Source organism: Megalopta genalis, chromosome 9, assembly GCF_051020955.1.
Source record: "Megalopta genalis isolate 19385.01 chromosome 9, iyMegGena1_principal, whole genome shotgun sequence".
Taxonomy (NCBI): Eukaryota; Metazoa; Arthropoda; class Insecta; order Hymenoptera; family Halictidae; genus Megalopta; species Megalopta genalis.
In genome coordinates this window covers 10,065,350-10,079,409 of record NC_135021.1, presented here as the reverse complement: position 1 = coordinate 10,079,409, position 14,060 = coordinate 10,065,350, and the positions used below count along the sequence as shown (strand labels likewise).

General features: G+C 39.6%; 1 protein-coding gene across 3 annotated transcripts in view; it reads left to right on the top strand.

Moving 5' to 3' along the window:
- The window catches only part of toy (paired box 6 protein twin of eyeless), a 98,673-nt gene that overhangs the window by 35,977 nt on the left and 48,636 nt on the right, over nucleotides 1-14,060 (top strand). For all 3 annotated transcript variants that reach the window (XR_013034154.1, XM_033478397.2, XM_033478395.2), the window contains exons 3-4: nucleotides 4,810-5,062; nucleotides 5,144-5,324. Coding sequence is in view for 2 of the 3 variants with exons in the window: in XM_033478397.2 (XP_033334288.2) it covers nucleotides 4,810-5,062; nucleotides 5,144-5,324 (434 nt within the window). In the remaining variant the exon portion in view is untranslated. The remainder of the gene's footprint in view (nucleotides 1-4,809; nucleotides 5,063-5,143; nucleotides 5,325-14,060) is intronic.

Sequence of the window (14,060 nt, the reverse complement as noted above, 5' to 3'; positions counted from 1 at the left end):
TTGCGAGAAACAAGCGATGACGAGTATACTCATCAAAAACAGAGTAAGTGTCACTGTTAAAATATTGGATAAAAAAGACGGTTTTATTTTATAAAATTAACAATTTTGTGTTACTAATACAGTAAATTTTCTTTTATTGCCGTTCAGATTGTGCACAAAAATGGACAATTTGGAAAAACGAGATGCGATTATTCGAGCCTTGCGGCTCGTTTTTATAGTTGTTGAAAATCGGTAAATATAAAAACGAGCTCTAAGGCTCGAATAATCATGTCTCGACTTTCCAAATTGTCTACTTTTGTGTACAAACTGAGCGTCAATTAGGGAGAATTTACTGAATTTAGTTATCACTTAACATTGACATATATTACATACATAATAAACAAAAAAGCAGGAAAAATCAAATGCTTATAAAAGTTAAAAATTCAAATTGCTGCTGCAGAGTGGTATTCAGCAAAGCAAGGAACGACACATAATGGCACTTTGCACGTCGAACATCAATATCGTGAATTATTCATATAATTATTTATATTTTTTTTCTGAAAATATTCTAAACATTTTGAAATTTGAGAATATGTTTTTGTTTTTACTAAAATTACAATTTTTTACGCACGACGAGTATACTCGTCATGACCCAAAATACTGCCACTTCTCCATGACAAGTATACTCGACAATCACAGCTAACTGGTTGTCCATTTTCCAAAAACATCGAGCTGATTATTTTAATATTTATTACATTTCCACGTTATGTATAATCTCGTTTCAACAAAGCCTCTAGAACACAATAATTCTTAGAAACATTTTTAAATTGATTAAAACGCAAAATCCTTAAATATCTGGATTTTAAAATAAGTGGACTTAGGCCATCTTCAAAATAAACGGCTCAAGTATCTACTTTCTTGAAAATAAAGTAATTCTCCCTAATTCGCGCTCAGATTACGCACAAAAATGGACAATTTCGAAAGAGGAGATTCGATTGTTCGAGTCTTGCTTCTCGTTTTTATAGTCGTATTTTTAATCGTTAACTATAAAAAATGAGCCGCGAGGCTTGAATAATCGTATCTTCTTTTCCAAAATTGTCCATTTTGGACAATTAGGGAGAAATTACTGTATTTTCACAATCGAAATGACGGCGAACTATTTCATAAAGTTTCTTATATCAAAAATCATGTCACCACTGAAAAGATCGAAGAACAGATGAATTTATTAAATGATAAAAAAAAAACAAAGACAAACCGTTTAAAAACATGTAAAAGAATACTAAAAATCCTTGAGTTTTGTTAACGTCTACGAACGAATCCAATTAAAAAATGAAATATTGAAAACATGCATTTCTACTAAATGTATCTTAAACATTATTATTATTATTATTATTATTATTGTTTATTGAACAGACTAATTACCATTTAGATTACAGAAAGCAATACAGACTAACAATTTAGTTAGAGATAACGCAGTGCAAATTACGTCGGAAGATTTAGGAGACACAGGAAAAATTGATGTTGTTGCTGTGAATCTTTGCATTTCTAATAATTCTATTAATACAATAATATGGACCATAAAGGATGTGACGGGTTTCGGGCGAAGTCGAAGTTAAAACGAAGTGAGAAAATATTAAACTTCGTTATAATTCATTGTACACAGAGTCGACAGCTTTTAAAACACAAACATGTGGTTTATTAGAAAGAGTTAATTCTTGCTAATTAGATTCTTGTTAATCAAATGACTTTTGTAGATGGAGCAATTCCTGATTTCCTCCACGCGAATATATAGTAACCGTAACGACAGATGAAACGGTCTATTGGTAAAAGGCTCAAAATTCCGATCCGAGAGCAGGAATAATTCAATCGAGATGACAGCTCGTTGCGTCCGTAATTGGATGAAAACGTCGAGCCGCGGGGATCGTCTGCGAGCGTTCGCAATTGTCGCGTCGGAGATGTGACCGCGGAAGGATGTTCGAGTGACGGAGGCAAGGAAAAGTGACGGATGGTCGGGGGTACGCGGAAGCCCGTCTCTTTGAGGCGAGAAATAAGCACGAAACGCGTGGAATCCCTGTCCTCCTGTGGCGACACGACGGTAAAGGCTGATGAAAACGCGTGGCGCGATGTTACACAGAAAGTGGTTTCATACGGCGCCGTGCCACGGCCAGACCATTCAAATTGCGTTTCCACTATTTCTTGTCGTTTTGCGGGGCGCAAAAGCGGCAGATTAATTAAATTCGTTAATTGCAAGATGCATTTAGCCCGCGCTGCCTTCTCGGCACCTTGCGCCGACCCGCGTCTCTCACTCAATCTCTCCCCTGGCCTCTCTCCGCCTCTCTCTTTCTCACTTCCGGTGTGTACCCCGAGTCACGACGCGTTCGTTCCACCCCTTATTCTTCGCGCGCTGCCGGCGTTACCACGTGAATTTAGAAAGGCCACCGACAAAAGGGGTAAAAGGCCCACTTTGCACGTTCGTCCGTTGTTTCTTCGTGCACGCCAAAACACGCTTGACTCTTTTGCAGCTGGCAACGTTAACCTTTTGTGGTCCTGTCTCGGGCTGAACTCGACGCCATGTTTCTCTCCCTTTTTTTTCCCCCGCGTACGTGTTCCGTACAGTCGAGTTAAGCACTGCAACATTCGCGCGCTTATCTTATTTTATATTCCGCCGGCCCCGTATATCGTCGTCGAACAGCGAGATCCGCGCGTTTAAAAGCTGCAGTTTCCGCGACAGTGAATACGAATGTCCGAACACTTAAAGAAACAACGGCCCGATATAATCGATGAAAATCGAACCGCATCTGTGTAGAGACGGAGGGCGAATTAACCGAACACGTACTTTTCATCGTGTTTCACGCTTCTGGAAAACGACGCAGTTCGCAATTTGTTCGTATACGGAATTTCGTGGTGTGTATATACCTTTCGCGCGAAATGGTATAATTTTAATTTGATTAATTATACGCCGCGGACGTTCGGGACTTCGTTCCGGGGAGAAAAATCGCGGGAAGTGATTTGGTTTGCAAACGTTTAATGTCCTTCCGACAGGTCCGCTTAAAAAACACCGTTTACGACGGAACCCGAACGTGTGTTTGTTGTTTTGTTTCATAAATCACATTCGGTAAATTGGCGCGGATCGGGGTCCGGGAACAGTCCCATCATTTGCGGCCGTTTTTCCCATTAAATTCAACAAAAGCTTATCGATTTTTACAAACCTGCCCGGCGAAAAACAAGTTAACCGTGGCATCGTGTGTTTCCCCCGATTAACGAGTGCAAATATTGTTGAAGCACTCTTTGGTGTTTGCGGACACAGGAATTAATGCGACACTCGAGCTCCATCCCCTCGCGGCGCGTGCATTAAATACCGACGCGCCGCGTCGCGGACACTATAACTACTGTCGCGGAACGAATATATTAAACAGCTCGGTTGTTTATTCGCGCATATATGCCTTTTTTTTACGAATTATTGCAAATATATAACGAGCAAATCGTGTCGCGTCGCGGTTTACTGTACCTATTTAATCATGAAACAAACCATTAACTGTGAAGCGAGTTTCTACATCATAAGCAGATATTTATTTACTAGTTCATCGATAAACACGTGATACCGCGTTATTTTTGCAACGCACGGATATGGGAACGTTCTTCGCGATATTCAACGCTTAAACATTTCGCACACGCGACAGTTTCATTATTTATGGATTGCGGAGTGATTTTTGTTAGTTAAATCTCATTTTACACGTTGTACAACGACGTAGTCGACTGTATACTAAAATCAATTAATCCATTAAAAATACATGATGTCCTTAAAGCTAGATTTACGGAGCATAAAAAACAGCTGTTTTCTATTAGTTGATAAAAGTAACAATAAAACATTTATTCTGATTTTTAGCAAGTGTTATTGTAACATTTGCCGTAAGTAACATATAAATTGAATAAATAACTTATAAATGTATCTTTACGATATGAATAATCGTTCCGTAAATCTGGTGTTAACTGATAGTTCTGATGAAATATAAGAAACATCTGTGACGTCAGTTTTATTAGAGGGCGGTTATTCGATGCTTCGGAAAAGGTCACGCAAGATCATTCTCTTTACGACACTTTCGAAATATTAAATGCTTGCAGAATCAATATTTCCTCCTCTATATGTCGCGAATTCGAAATTCTAGTTTAAAACATGACTCTTTGTAGCTCGGCGGAACTTTGTTGTCATTTACTGATTTATCACGTTCTTTACGCCAACTTAACCTTTGGCCGCAGTGCGATGAAAGTAGCTTATTCTGTCGACGACGACTTTTAACTTTTACTTCACATGCTGGAGCAAATTTAATATTCAAAAGAATTCATTTATTATTAATAATCTATTTCTGGACGTTGATATTTCCAGTTATGCACACGTCTTTCAACTTACGTTAAAAAATTCGAGCTACAAAGGGTTAACGAGTGCAAGGGAACCTATAAAAATCCAATGAAATGTGAACAATTTCTTTTTTCGAACAATCCGATGCAACCGCAAGCGGACTCGAAAGGCGACGGAAGGAAAAGGCAAACAATATGGCGGACCGATCTCGAGGGACTAGTATTGTTCTACTCGAATGGAATTTCCAATGTTGCGAGGAGATTCGCAGCGACCGGAAAGCGTAAAGATCGCCGTGGCGGCGCGGCGCGGCGCGCGTTCAATTGCAGCCGACGCGACGCACGCACGGCGGTTCTTATTAGCCTAATTGCACCCGGTGAAACATCTCTATCGCGGACACGTTCGGCCGCTGTTTGCCGAACCAGACACCCTGACCAAGTGACAGAATACACGTTGCCGCGCGTTTTGATTCACAGAGGAGGACTTGATGCACGGGGGTGGTGCGGGTATTGGCGGGGGTTCTATGGTCGGGCAGAACTCAATATTTGGGTGCTCGGCTGCAGGACACAGCGGGGTCAACCAGCTTGGCGGTGTTTACGTCAATGGCCGACCATTGCCAGACTCCACGAGGCAGAAGATCGTCGAGCTGGCCCACAGCGGCGCCAGGCCCTGCGACATCTCGCGCATACTGCAAGTCAGCAACGGATGCGTCTCCAAGATCCTCGGCAGGTCATACCTAATAGATCACAGCAAGCGAGCCGGTAGCCCAGCCTTCCCTATCAATACAGAAACCGTTCTCTATTTCCGCAGGTACTACGAGACAGGCTCGATCAAACCACGTGCAATCGGTGGCAGCAAGCCACGCGTGGCGACCACCCCGGTGGTTAACAAAATCGCCGACTACAAACGGGAGTGCCCCTCGATCTTCGCTTGGGAGATCCGCGACAGGCTGCTCCAGGAGGGCGTTTGCAATAACGACAACATACCTAGCGTAAGTTTACTTTCATTCGCTCCCCTCATTCACTTTCTTCTCGATCGAACGTGCCTCTCGAGGAGAAAACAAACTTCGTCGGTTGATACCATCGCGTTTTCAAACTCGAACGGCGGACCTGTTCGAGGAAAATGAAACTGAACGAGCACGCTTAGGAACGTCTGTGATCTTATTTATCGATATTTCTCAACCGATTCTTTAACCCTTTGCACTCGAGTGGCGACTCAGAGGCGCCATTAAAAACTGTTAGGTCACGTTTCAAAATAATTTGATTAATCAAATTTGTTTAGATACAAAGAACGCGGTTGAAAGCGTAACTGTTGCACGAGTCGCAAAATTCAATTTCGTATGTTCGAAATGCACTTATATAAGATGGAAGTATCGCGGGTGAGAAAAACTATCTTCAAGTTTACGTTAATTTGGCTTCCAGTGCAAAGGATTAAGATGCTTCTTCCGAAGACGTAAGTTTATAGAGCTTGATGAAACGCGTGAAGAATTAGATTAGATAGAATTAAATTATTAATAGAAACTAGATAATTGAGCAGCGAGATTTATACTGTGGGTCAAAATGGAGCCGAGCCTCGCATCGTTCGATGGTTCACCCTTTGCAGTCGGAGCCATTTTAACTCGAAATCTAAAATAGTTTTTTCTGGTCTATAGTGTTTCCATTTTATACAGGGTGTCCCACAATTATTTTAACAGCCGAAAATGAGGGGTAGCTGAGGTCATTTGAAGTAACTTTTTCCTTTGCGAAAATGCAATCCGCGGCTTTGTTTACGAGTTATTAACGAAAAACACTGGCCAATGAGAGGTGACGGTGCGAGAGAGAGGGTCCGCGAGAGAGTCCGCAGCACGAGGCTTTGACAGAAGGTCGGGACGGACTCGAGCCGCGATCGAAGTATTGAACAAGTCACAAGGCGAGAACTTTACGGATTTTTTTTACTACATAACAGTGATATTTTTAAGAAAAACGCTGTTCACCTTTACTTTAGAACGTCTGAAGAATATTTACTAATTTTTCGGACCCGAAATAATATGAAGTTTAACCGTGACAGCTGTTTTAATTTTCTGGTGTGCATGACACCTCGTGTGTACCATATGAAATTTTTATGCAAGGTGTACAGTGAAGATTAACGAATGATTTGCAAAGCTGATTTATTAATAAATAAGGGACGTAAAGGATTTGTTTATTAGAGAGATATGAAAAATATTATCAGTAAGAAACTCACCCATTTAATTCAGGATGCATTTGCTGGCTGAAATTCATGATGTCGAAGGGCACTGACCTTGTACAACGTACAGCTGATCTTTCACTGCACTGTCACTAAACACTGATCACTTAATTAATCACTGATAATCCGAATCACTTGTGGATATTTAAGAAAGATCACTGAGACTCGTTCGCGGATAATCGTTTATTCGACGCGTTCGTTCGGAAGTCGACGTTTCACTGCCAAAAAATCGAGGCCTCGACCGTGGGCCCTTGTCGTTCGTCTTTCGGCCGTCCGAGGAAATAACACCCGATACTATTTTCTTCGAAGCGCAGGGTACCGCCAAATGAAATAAACAAGATATGCCGAGACGTAAACTGTGTCCGACCCGCTGTCACCCTGCGCTCTTAGAACGTAATTAATGGCCGTGCGAAGAAAATGGTATCGAGTGTCATTTCCTCGGACAGCCGAACGAAGAACAACAAGGTCCCACAGTCAAGGCCTGAATTTTTCGGCAGTGAAACGTCGACTTCCGAACGAACGCGTCGAATAAACGATTATCCGCGAACGAGTCTCAGTGATCTTTCTTAAATATCCACAAGTGATTCGGATTATCAGTGATTAATTAAGTGATCAGTGTTTGGTGACAGTGCAGTGTAAGTGAACTTCGCAAATAACCATACCAGAGGTTCCACCGACAGTATCCCTCGAATGTTGCGGTCATCGACCTGGGATCAGCTGTTCGTTGTACGAGGTCAGTACGTACGAGTCAGCAAATGCATCCTCAACTAAACGGGTGAGTTTCTTATCGATAACATTTTTCATATTTCTCTAAAAAACAAATCCTTTACGTACCTTAACGCGATTATTTATTATTAAATCAGCTTTGCGAATCATTCGTTGAATTCTGTTCGTAAAGGGAATTATTTAAATTAAAATATCATTTACGAACTTTGTTAATCTTCACTGTACACCTTGCATAAAAATTTCATATGGTACACATAAGGTGTCATGCACACCAGAAAATTAAAACGACTGTCACGGTTAAACTACATATTATTTCGAGTCCGAAAAATTAGTGAATATTCTTCAGACGTTCTAAAGTAAAGGTAAACAGCGTTTTTCTTAAAAATATCACTGTTATGTAGTAAAAAAAATCCGTAAAGTTCTCGCCTTGTGACTTGTTCAATACTTCGATCGCGGCTCGAGTCCGTCCCGACCTTCTGTCAAAGCCTCGTGCTGCGGACTCTCTCGCGGACCCTCTCTCTCGCACCGTCACCTCTCATTGGCCAGTGTTTTTCGTTAATAACTCGTAAACAAAGCCGCGGATTGCATTTTCGCAAAGGAAAAAGTTACTTCAAATGACCTCAGCTACCCCCCATTTTCGGCTGTTAAAATAATTGTGGGACACCCTGTATAACGTACTGCATTTCATAAATATGAAATTGAATCTTGTGACTCATGCAACAGTTATACTTCTAAAAGATTTATAAATATAAACAAATTCGATAATATTAAACTTATTTTGAAAACAATTTTTATTTACGCCTTGGAGTCGCCTCCCGAGTCCAAAGGTTTAATAACTAGTCAGCGGATTTGTATGCAAAGTACAGATTGTTTACGTTAATTGACATACGTTCTAAATGAATATATTTATTAATTAATGTACGTATACGTTTTTATTAATTACATATATCCTATTACATATACGTAATATGTTTTATTAATTTACATATACCTTAATTGATATACATATACGTTTACAGGGACTGCATAGACATTTATTTTCTTTTTTAATCATTATAATAAATTCACAGAAATACAATAGTATTCTCAAATTGTTTAACATTAGATTTGCCGAGCACTAAAAGCAGCTGTTTTACATTAGTTTATGAAAGTAAGAATTCATAGCTTTTGCACACTTTTGAGAGATATTGCTACGAATCATCTTAATTGAAATGAATTGTTATTTATCGTTCTACGGTACTTAAAAAGAAAAGGGAAATAGACGAATTTTCATTCTTAGTAACGTATGAGGTTTACGCATGTGTTAGTACACCTGAATTAAAGCCGCGTTAAGAATAATAATTAGATAAGAATGTTGAGAAATTAATTGATATCATAGAACATAACTTTTCAATCTAAAAAAGAAATTTGGATAAATAAAATACATGAATTTTATGAAACATCAAGTTTGATTGTTAAAGTATTATCCACTCGTTCGAACGTGTTTGTGGTTACGGTAGAACCTCTTTTATGTGAACAGTTCAGTGAACATGGCAGTTCAGATAAACGAGCAGTTCAAACAACAGATGTTCGTTTGCATCTCCACCGATTTCTTCTTTTAGTTCACATAATAGAGGCTTTTATATTCGGTTGATCGAGGTCCATTGCTATTCCCATTGTTTACATTGTTTAGGTAATAGAAATGTTTATGAACAGTGATCGGTTTGTTCGTATTTTGCTTCCTCGGTTCAAGTTGCTTATTCGTGGCAGCGGAATTAGTTAAATATTTCGCAGTAACTATTCGTTTTTCAAAATAAATTAATTTACTTGCGTATGGATAACGCTTCATGCGATAAAACTTTAAACGGAAGAAGAATAGTGTCAATCTTTCAAGATAAGTGTGAAATTGTCAAGCATTTAAAGATAAGAAAATATGATAGAGAGTAAATTCCTAGAGAATGATAAAACAGTAAATTTTTAAATAGAGAATACATTTTTCATTGCAACGTTTATTATTATTTTATTGTGCAGAATAAATAGTTTGCATTATGATAATAAATATACATTATATATAAATATAAATTATGTTCGGTATGTTATGTATAAATGATGTTCGGTAGCATACACATAACAGCAAAATATTAGAATGGCTTACATAAAACACGCGATCATATAATCTCGCGTCGCTGAAACCAGATGAGACCTACAAAATTGTTGCAATATTCTGTCCTATCAGCAATGGTCGAGTAGTCACATCAAACGGCATTTACAGCGAGACACCCTGCACTTGTTGGGCCAGTAGCTTTCTTCGGAAGTTCAAAGGAACATCCTCGACGTTATCTCCCGATTCTCTCCGAGAGCTGAGAGTGACCGTCCAATCTCGAAATGAAACCCCTCGCAAGCGTATAGGAAGTCTGGTAGCCCGATATCGTGAAACATTCCAGTCATTCCTGGCGCAATTAGCAAATGACCCCGCTGCCGACTCGGCGGTGCAGCGGTTCAACCGGGCAAAGAAAAGCGCAATGACTCCGCAAGAGTGCACCGCGGCAACCGCTAAGGCGCGCGGGTCCTCTACGTCCAGGGATGGTTCGGGTGCGCGGACCCGCTTTGTATGTGGCGGCGGTTTATCAGGGTGCGCACCCGGTCGGTACTTACCCGTCGGATCTGGCCACTCGACCCTAATCAAAGTCTCGTCAATGCGATCGCTTGGGAGGGGTAATCGGTCCATTACGCGGACCTCGTATTGTCCACCCTCCGCTGGTCGACCCCCTCTGCGATCCCGAAGAATCCTCTCCGGGGTGTCCGTCTTCCAAACATCCTTTCCACCCTTACATCGATATTCGACCCCTCGACGGTTCCGCCTGTTCGATCGCCGGGAAATGAACCACTTTTTTTTTTAATCGGTTCGGGCCCGGTTGCGAAAAAATTGGCCGATGATTCTGCGTAGTCGCGGACACGATACGTCGGGCTCGTAAAATCGGCCAGACCGTAAAGTAATCGTTAGACTACTGATTTTACGCATTTGTGAGTAAAATCGGTAAAGGGAGCGCCCCTAGTACCGGAACCTTCAAGTTTTTCTTGAATTAATCAAACAAAGATTGATTTAGATGTTTTTCGCATTAACTAAAAAAAATTAACACTCTTAGGAACCATATTATTGCAACAAAACTACCGACATTGTTATAATATTTGCATTAAATTTACATTGCTTTGGGTTACTGATTTTAGAGAAATTACTGATTTATAGAGATAGAAATGGAGTGGCACCTAATGTGGGACACAGCAAACGCGTCTAAGCCTTAACTACTACACCTGTTAAAACTTACCTGAACTATTAGCGGCCTCGCACATAGAAGTGGTGAATAAAAAATAAAAATCAATTGTTTTACTTTGCATATCAATATTGAAGGAGTCTCACTTTTTGTACGTACTAAGAACGTTCCTTTTCTTCAGAATTTTTCTTACAATTGTATCATCGCCACTGGTAAATAAATAATTATTAGCGGTCTCACAGACCGGCAATATTAATTAACGGTTAAATTGTCACAAGATAGTTTTAAATTAATTTTTGACAATTACATATGCAATTCTCTTAGCATTGTGTTTCTTCCTTTATATCTTCCGGTTTCACTGCTTTGGTTTTCTTTATCGTCGTTGCTGCAAGATAACGAACATTATTACAAATACGAATATACATACGAGATTTTCAGTGTCTGATAATAAGGGACAATGTGTTCTATCTATTTCATCCGATAGGGGACAATTAATCGATTGTTGCAAAGCCGTTTTGTATGAGATTGTTAACGCTTGGATGCCGTGAATTGATTTCATTTTGTTCCACTGCGGATATTTATGTAAAATACGTGTTATTCGCATGAGTTATCAGACAGGAAACGAGAATTCTTTCATCTCGTCAATAGTTTTAATAATTTTGTTCATAACATGTCGATACTTGAATCAAAATAAATTGCATCCTCTTATTTTTATCATAAATGCATAAAATCGAATAGTTTAGTTGTACAGAGATTACAGACATGAAAATGAATCGTTTTTTAATTTTATTTTACAACGCAAAGAATCTTTTAGTTTCGTGAGTTCATTATCTTTAGAAGTGCTACAGTCATGACTTTCTCTGGATTATAACTCGAAATTTCTTGTAAATATTGAAACTTCGTGCTTTCTTCGATAAAATCGGCGAACCTAACTGTTAATACGAAGCATTTGTGATCCAAAAAATTGTACTTCGACAAAAACAATGTTGAAATGTTTGTTCATTTATGTATTTCTATATATAGGGTGTCTCACCTAACTCGAGCAATTAGAATATCTCGTTCTTTTTTATGACAGAAAAAAATGTCAGAGGAAAACATTAGTTGATACAGAGGAGCAAATATTATGATAGGCGTACGAAAAATTCATAAAAAATTGAAATCTCAAAAAACATAACCTTAAACTAATTTTGTTGCTTATCATAATATTTGCCCTTCTAAACCAACTAATGTTTCCCTTTGACATTTTTTTCTATCATAAAAAGACAAGCGAGATATTTTAAATTAGGTGAGAGTTAGGTGAGACACCCTGTATATTGAATCTCTGATTTAAAAGTCATTGGGATCATAGTATACGCGGGTTCTTCAAAAATAAGCTATGATTTTCAATGCACAATCATTTTATAGATCAAATCAAATTTATTGATTAATAACTTATCAAGTATAAATGTTATCTCATCCTTTTAACTTTCGACCAAAAACTGGGAAATCTACAGATTTTTAGGTCTTTCAACGTTTGTAGCTTGATTCTGCGTTCACCGATTCCGATGAAATTTGCAGCTAATTTATAGTTGTTGACAATCGGTAATTATAAAAACGAGCTGCAAGGCTCGAATAATCGCATCTCCTCTTTCCAAGTTGTCCATTTTGCTCGTGTGTATACATACAGTTGCCCACAAAAATGTTCGTACACCTTTTCTGAAACTAGGTTAAACGACTTGAATTTTTTTAGATGATAGAGAGACTAGCATACAAAAGACATTTTGGTCATTGTCTAGTATACTAGTCCTTCTATCATCTAAAAAAAAAATTCAAGTCAAGTAGTCCAGTTTTAAGAAAGTTATTATGTTTTAAAAGGTGCACGAACATTTTTGTGAGCCACTGTATGTACAATGACTCGCACTGATATTCGGACACCTAAAATAGAATAACTTTTCTTAAATTGAACGAAATGGCTTGAATTTTGTGGAGATGCTAGACAGACCAGTTTACTGTACAATGACTAAAATACCTTTCTCCAATCTTGCAATCTTCAATCTCGAATAATCGCATCTTCTCTTTCCAAATTCTCCATTTTGCTTATGTGTACATATATATATATGTGCAATGACACGCATTGATATTCGGACAACTTTTAAAATAGAATAACTTTTCTTAAATTGAACGAAATGGCTTGAATTTTTTGGAGATGCTAGACAGACCAGTTTACTGTACAATGACTAAAATACCATTCTCCAATCTTGCAATCTTCATCTCGAATAATCGTATCTCCTTTTCCCAAATTCTCCATTTTTTGCTTATGTGTACATATATATGTGTGCAATGACACGCATTGATATTCGGACACCTAAAATAGAATAACTTTTCTTAAATTGAACGAAATGGCTTGAATTTTCTGGAGATGCTAGAGAGACCCAGTTTACTGTACAATGACTAAAATACCATTCTCCAATCTTGCAATCTACAATCTCGAATAATCGCATCTTCTCTTTCCAAATTCTTCATTCTCTCGTGCGCAATCTCTGCGCGAATTAGGGAGAAATTACCGTACTGATGTTTAAACAAAATGAAACTACATTTGTATATTTCAATGTTGTGAACGCTAGACTGTACAGTACCTATCCAAAACTGGTCAGATAAATTTGGACCGGGTAGCAAACAAAGCAACGAAAGTTGCTGGAATCGCAAGCAGTCAAGTTGCATCAATGGAGTCTGAAAAAACCCGTCGCAGTTTACGAAGTATGTAGCGCGGCGGTTCCGCCGTGAGAGAATTCTTAGCAACCTGATAATGTTCTGATACATTGAACGTAGCGGACCGTATCACGACCGAAAGGTCTTCGGGTTTGGTTCTATCGAAAACACTCTGTCTCTGGTGCCGCCAGCATCGGCCTCTCCGATCGTGTCTGTCAGAAATATCGAAGAGGATGGCACGCGCACGAGTCGTTATCCGTCGACTGGTCGAGGAACCACTCGCTTTGCCGGTTCTCTCTCCGTCTCCCTTCCTCCGTCCCTTCTCCCTTTCTCTCGCCGTGTCCGGAACAGAAGTAGGGAGGGTGATCAATCAGCCGGTACTACGCACACAGTTTCATCCCTCTATCGATAGCATCCGCCGTTCGAAAAGAAACGCCGATCGAAACGTTTCAGCTTTTAACTCGAAATCGTTATAATGATCACCGTGGCCCGGTGGTACGCGTTCCGGGGACTGGTAACAGCAAAGAGGATCGTGATAGGATTGTCTGTTGTCTGCTGGATTGGATGTAGACGGGAGGGGCGCGGGGAGATGCACGGGTCCGGGCTCGATTGTAGCGCCGACGGTCTTGATCGGTCGATCGGTTTTTGCGGTCTTTTGAGCCCCGCGATGAAAATGTTCTCTGTTTCGAGCTGGACGTATCTGTTGCGTTCCTGGTTATACAGAACCACCGAGGGCGAGCCACAACCGATTTGTTTCAGCTTCTGTTGCTGTTTCGCCGGTGATGGTTATTTGCAGCTTCTTTGATCGAGACGCTAACTTTCGGACCGCTACCGATCTT